At 48.9% G+C, this 6769-nt stretch overlaps 1 protein-coding gene across 1 annotated transcript in view; it reads right to left on the minus strand.

Annotated features, from left to right (window-relative positions):
- Nucleotides 1–2241: 2241 nt before the first annotated feature.
- LOC311376787 (paired box protein Pax-5-like) overlaps nt 2242–6769 on the minus strand; it is a gene marked incomplete at both ends in the record, with an annotated part of 9117 nt that continues 4589 nt past the window's right edge. Inside the window, 3 exons of the mRNA XM_084491258.1 lie at nt 2242–2367; nt 5167–5231; nt 6568–6765. Coding sequence (XP_084347384.1) covers nt 2242–2367; nt 5167–5231; nt 6568–6765 — 389 coding nt within the window. The remainder of the gene's footprint in view (nt 2368–5166; nt 5232–6567; nt 6766–6769) is intronic.

The raw sequence follows: 6769 nt of genomic DNA on the forward strand, positions 1-6769 counted from the left end.
CACTTTTGTATCTCACCCCCCATGTCCAAACACACAGACACACACACACACACACACACACACACACACACACACACACACACACACACACACACACACATGAATGCATGCACCCATGAACACACACACACACACACACACACACACATTCCTGCCCTTTTGTTGTGGTCACAGATTTTCACAGTGGCTTTATTTCATGCACTCCTGCAAACATCTGTTTGTGTGTTACTGCAGCCTTCAACTGCAGCCTCACCCCTCCCATGAGTTTGTGTGTGTGTGTGTGTGAGAGAGAGATAGGAGAGAGAGAGAGAGAGAGAGAGAGAGTGAGAGAGAGAGAGAGAGAGAGAGAGAGAGAGAGAGCGAGTGAGTGTGTGTATCCCCATCTCTGTTTATATTTGTGTGTGTGTGTGTGTGTGTGTATGTGTGTGTGTGGGGGTGCGTGTTGGGTTTACTGTCCATGTCAAGGCATGCCACTCCCTGCTGTTGCATCCTTGCTGTTTGAGTATGTGTGTGTGTGTGTGTGTGTGTGTGTGTGTGTGTGTGTGTGTGTGTGTGTGTAGCAGGGAAGAGATGCATGTGTGTTTGTGTGTATGTATGGGGGGGAGAGGTGTGTGTGTGTGTGTGTGTGTGTGTGTATGCATGCTGGGGTGAGGTTTATGTGTGTGTCATTATCCAGCAGGGGAGGTGCTTAAATGGAAGCTGTGATTAGCAAGGCTGTTAATTAGACCACAGAGTCCACCGTGGCACACAGCATACCACCGCCGTAACCGTAGTGATGGACATCATCATGTAACCAGGACGTGCCTTGGCTACTGCCACACTCTGGTAACTACACTGGGAAAAGAACTAAGGTGTAGCTCATCATCATACTGCATATTGTTGCAGAATCAGCAGTGATCTAACTGATCTGATTATTATTCATTTTGTGTAATATATGTGAACGATGTGAATTTATAGTATGTGTGTGTGGGTATGTGGACGTTTGTATGTGTGTGTGCATGTGTGCGCAAGTGTGTGTGTGTGTGTGTGTGTGTGTGTGTGTGTGTGTGTGTGTGTTTACATGTGTAGGTGTGTGTGTGTGTGTGTGTGTGTTTGTGCATTCATGTGTATCTGTGTGAGTGCAGTGTGTGTGTGTGTGTGTGTGTGTGTGTGTGTGTGTGTGTGTGTGTGTGTGTGTGTGTGTGTGAATGTATGCATGCATTCATTTATTAGTCAAGCTATATGTTCACTTCGGGGGGGAAGATATTAGAAATAGTGTGTGTGGTAGGGGCGAGTGGACAGGACGGGATGGGGGGGGGGGGGAGGGGGCAACACACAGTTCCCCCAGTGATGTCCTGTCTCCACCCACTCCCCCCCCCCCCCCCCCCCCCCCGTCCTGACATCTGCTCGCGCCTCATTCACCATAGGAGCCTGCCTCTTTTATGGCTTTTTAATGCCGGTGACATTAACACACTGTACACTAATAAGCAAATATTCTATACACTGCACACACAAACACATACACAGGTGTGTGTGTGTGTGTGTGTGTGTGTGTGTGTGTGTGTACATCAAACACAAATGTCAACACACATCCACAGGTAAAGCGCAAGCATTTTCACTTAGGGTGCACCATGCGTGCAGCATTGATCAGGGAAGAGAGCGTGATCAATAGTGCATGTATAAACTGACTCCACGCGCAGCTACCATGCTAGGTGCTGGCAAACACAGCTTATCTGAATAAAGATGTTAGCTTTAGTACTCCCACAACTCTCTCTCGCTCTCTCGCTCTCTCTCACACACACGCGTACACACACACACACACACACGTGCACATACACACACACACACACACACACGCACACACACACAAACACACACATCTGTCAGTGGTCCTGATGTGCTGGGCGTTCTCCATCTGTGCACTCTGGTAGGTGTGAGGGAATGAGACTATCTGTCATGGTGTAATATATGTGTGTGTGTGTGTGTGTGTGTGTGTGTGGGGGGGGGGGGCTGTGTGTGTGTTTGTGTGTAGCTAGGTGTGCTGAACTTGCTCTTCGATAAAAAATAAATAAAATCAACTGTATACGATAGTGTTTTACCCCAGATGTCTGAAAGCACACTATGTGCTTTCAGCACTATCTATATACACACACACACACACACACACACACACACACACACACACACACACACACACACACACACACACACACACACACATCATACACATCATACACACACACACACACACATCCTCCTCACCGTCATCTCTTTTCCTCTTGCCGGCGTCGGCAGCCGAGCTGATACCCAGAATGCCGCTGATGGAGTAGGAGGAGCCAGCCGAGTCGCTGGTTACCGCGGAGACCTGTGTGGCCGCTACAGACGTCCCTGCAGAGAGGCACCAGAGAGCACAGTGGTCGGTGGTGAGCTCGCTGTACCGGCCATGGGAAGAAGAAGAAGAGGTTCATGCTGCTCTGGTGCTGTAGCTGTAGTGACGTGTGCGTCAAACGCCGACGAGAAGAAACGCATTTGAGGACTTTTGGAGAACTGAAATGTTTTAAGCTGAAAATCGGTTTTAAATTCCCATTCTGGCTTGCTCTGTTATTTCTGTGTCATTAAGGATTTCTACTTTGGAAAGAAAAATGGGTCTAAGAGAGAAGTCAACTTGATCAATTTTGAGCACTGTTAACTCCAAATAAAAACATTAGTCTCGCTGTCGCATCAATTAGCCAGGCCGTCTCTTCGTTTCCATGTCAGGGAATGGTTTTTATGTTAGGAAGATTTTTAATTGCTATCCTAAAATTAAAATAACATGGGCCAGAAATGCATTTTGGAGGTGTGAATTGGTCAGCTCGTCCAGGCAGTCATTTCCATCAATTCGGTACCTGCCGTTAATAGCCTGTAACATCATCCTTCATAGTGTTTTTTTAATATAATACCTCAATACCTTTACCTTCAACCTTCACTGACATCAAAAACACTTTGAGCTTTTTCTGCTTGAGTAAAGCCTATTCAGTGCAAGTCAACACCTGTGTGAGTGCATCTCTGGCCTGGGGAGTGAGCAGAAAAAATGCAATCAAGGTCCAATGCAACTAAAAAGGTGGATGTTTATCATAAAGACTACGGAGGCAGTCACAGTTTGCTGGTAATGAAACCAACAGACTGCGCTGGTCTGCTAAGGAACCGATAAATAGTATTATAGTAAATATGGCTTGTTTCACTTTCCTGTCTCTATGCATGCTTTGCATGTATGCTTTCTCTATAGCTATTGATCGGATTTTGATTTGTGATTCTAAAGGGAGCATGCGATAGCCAAAGCTTAGTTACAGTATCATTATAATAATAATAATAATAGCACAACAACAAAATGCATTACAAATTAATGATAAGCCTGTAGACAAAATACTTTATTCTATGATCGACTGTCTTATTTCTTTCAGAGTCAAACGACTCGACATCGATTTGGTTTCTTTGCCTAAAGTCTAAATATCAACGAGGAGCAGGAAGACAAAGAACTAAACTTGTTTTTCTCTCTCTCTCTCCCTCTCTCTTTCTCCCTCTCTCTCGCTCTCTCTTTCTCTCTCTCTCCCTCTCTCTCTCTCTCTCTCTCTCTCTCTCTCTCTCTCTCTCCCTCCCTCCCTCCCTCCCTCTCTCTCTCTCTGTGTCTCTTCTCTAATCTTCCCCCAGAGGGGACAAGTTCTTCTGCTGAGCGACAAAGCTGCGCACTTGTCATCACTTCAGTGACACACGCACACACACAAAAAGAACCCCGGCGCACACAGCCAGGGTAAAACGTACCCTGACACACACACACACACGCGCACACACACACACACACACACACACACACACACAAACATATACACACTCCCACTCCCTGGTCCCTTATCAGTGCCCCTGTCAGCGGCCGTGGGTCTGAGTGACAGTACGGCATCCCTCGAGGGACAGAAAGGTGTGGAGACAACCTAATCCTCTCTCCCAGCAGACCTTCCCAAACACAGATAGACAAGAAAGGAGAAAAAAAAGAAATGGGGGAAGAAGAAAAAAAAGAACGCAGGAGAGCGTGGCCACGCCGCCGCCGCGCGGATCCCTGCTGGCTGCGCTCACTCTCTCTCTCTCTCTCACGGAGAGCATAATGAATGCATATCCCTCCGTCTCCCCATCACCTTATTTAGCACTTCAATTATCTGATTTTCTTTTCTCTTGCTTTTTCTCTCGTCCTCTTTCTTTTTTTTTTTGTCGTATTTTATCGGAACGCGGCGCCTTTCTTCTCCCAAAGCCAAATGTTCAATTTTCTGCCTGGGAGTAGGAGCCATTTATCTGTGTAATCTGAGTGTGTGTGTGTGTGTGTGTGTGTGTGTGTGTGTGTGTGTGTGTGTGTGTAAGTGTGTGTGTTGGTGTGTGTGTGTGTGTGTGTGAGTGTAAGTGTGTGTGTTGGTGTGTGTGTGTGTATGTGTGTATGTGTGAGTTTGTGGGAGTGGGTGGGTGTGTGTGTGTGTGTGTGTGTGTGTGTGTGTGTGTGTGTGTGTGTGTGAAATTAATTTAGATTAAGCGACAGAGCGTGATTATGAAGATCTGAGAGACACAACTAAATCCACTATAATGGAGGGGGAGAGAGAGTGATAGAGAGGTGGAAAGAGAAAGGCAGAGAGGAGAGGACGGGAAGGAGATTACAGTACAGGCAAGGGTGAGAGAGCGATATATGACTGGAGAAAAATAGGAACATATAATATTTCCTATGTAATGGTAAGACATGTCATATACCTGGTCATTTGTGACTAAGCACCAGCATTTACCCGCAATTTGTGGAGATGAAATTGGAATCTGAATAATAAAAGTTTGCAATCGCAAACGTCAAAAACAAAATCGCTCGTGATTTGTCGGCGGTACCGACAAATCACCGAAACGTGAGCTGCCGAAAAAAAACCACATTATTTTAGTGCCGATTTTCACACCACAAAAAAAAAACGGACTCAGTCGGACTAAAACCAGTGACGTGTGACACACTGCACACATGGCTTTTAACCCCCGCCGGCCCCCCCGTGTCTCCCTCCACTGCCCCCGGGGCGGCGGGCCGTGCCGGGCCGTGAGGGGCTGTGCGGGGCTGTGCGGCGGGGCTGTGCTAGCTGTAGTGTGACGGGACACGGAGCGGTAGGAGCCTGGCTCTGCAGCAGCAGGTGGACTCACCTAAGGTATGTGCTGACACTGAGCCCGGCTGTCCAGGAGGCTGCTGGACCTTAGTCCGAATGATCCTGTTGGAGGAGGTACCGCACATTAGTCTGTGTGTGTGTGTGTGTGTGTGTGTGTGTGTGAAGGGGGTACAAACAGACGGAACATGACCATCGTGGGAGAATTATGTGTGTGTGTGTGTGTGTGTGTGTGTGTGTGTGTGTGTGTGTGTGTGTGAGTGCATGGGTGTGCATGGGTGTGTCTGTGTGCATGGGTGTGAATCGGTGTGTGTGTGTGTGTGTGTGTGTGTGTGTGTGTGTGTTGGTGTGTGTGTGTGTGTGTGTGTGTGTGTGTGAGGGTGTGAAGAGGCTGAGGCAGGCAGAGGGGCCTCACACTTCCTGCTTGGCTGCTCATGCAAGCCTTCTCTTCTCCTCCTCTTCCTTTCTTTTTTCATATCCTTTTATTCCTTTTTCCTTTCCTATACTCCTTGCCTTTCCACCCTTCCCTTTAATTCCACCTCCCTTTACTGTCGCCAACCTCTTCCTCGATTTCTCCTCTCCTCTTTTCCCCTCTCGTGTCCTCCCTCCCCGTCTCCCTCTCGCTCTCTCCCTCTCTTTCTCCCTCTCTCCACCCCCTCTCTCGCTTTCCTTTTCTCTTTCCCTCTCTGCCTCTCTCCCTCCACCCCCTCTCTCTCTGTCTCTCTCTCTCTCTTTCCTTTTCTCTTTCCCTCTCTGCCTCTCTCCCTCCACCCCCTCTCTCTCTGTCTCTCGCTCTCTCTCTTTCCTTTTCTCTTTCCCTCTCTGTCTCTCTCCCTCCACCCCCTCTCTCCCGTCTCTCTCCCTCTCTCCCCCTCTGTGTCTCCCTCCCTCCCTCCCTCCCCCCCCCTCTGGCTTGGTGCTCAGGGGAGAGGCTTGTCATTGTACCGTGGTGTTGAACCACTGAGCTGCAGCCGCTTCATACATATGGAGACCGGGGGGCTCCTTGATGCATTTCATAGCCCTCCGCAACCTATCCCTACCTACATGCACACACACCCACCAACAGGGACGCACACACACACACAACACACACACACACACACACACACGCGCGCGCACATACGCAGGCTTGCACACGCACGCACTTGCACAGACACACTGACACACACACACACACACACACAAACACACCCACGCACATGTGCAAGCGCACAGACATACGCACACATAAACACACACACACGCACACACACACACACACACACACACACACACACACACACACACACACACATGTGCATGCAGGTAGGCAGGCTCAAACATGCATGCATGTGCACAGACACACTGACACACACACACACACACACACAGACACACTCACACATAAACACACACATACACATGTGCACACACACACACACACACACAGAGCAGTGGTTACCTGTTGATGGAGCTGACGCTGGGCACGCTGTCGTTGTCACACACCCTCTCGGCCAGCAGCCTGTCTCTGATCTCCCAGGCGAACATGGTGGGGTTTTGGCGTTTGTAGTCTGCGATCTTGTCCACCACTTTGGGCGTCGCCACCTTTGGTTTGGAGCCCCCGATCACCCCGGGGCGGATGCTGCCCGTCTCGTAGTACCTGT

This window comes from Micromesistius poutassou, assembly GCF_964030765.1.
Source record: "Micromesistius poutassou genome assembly, contig: SCAFFOLD_1352, whole genome shotgun sequence".
Taxonomy (NCBI): Eukaryota; Metazoa; Chordata; class Actinopteri; order Gadiformes; family Gadidae; genus Micromesistius; species Micromesistius poutassou.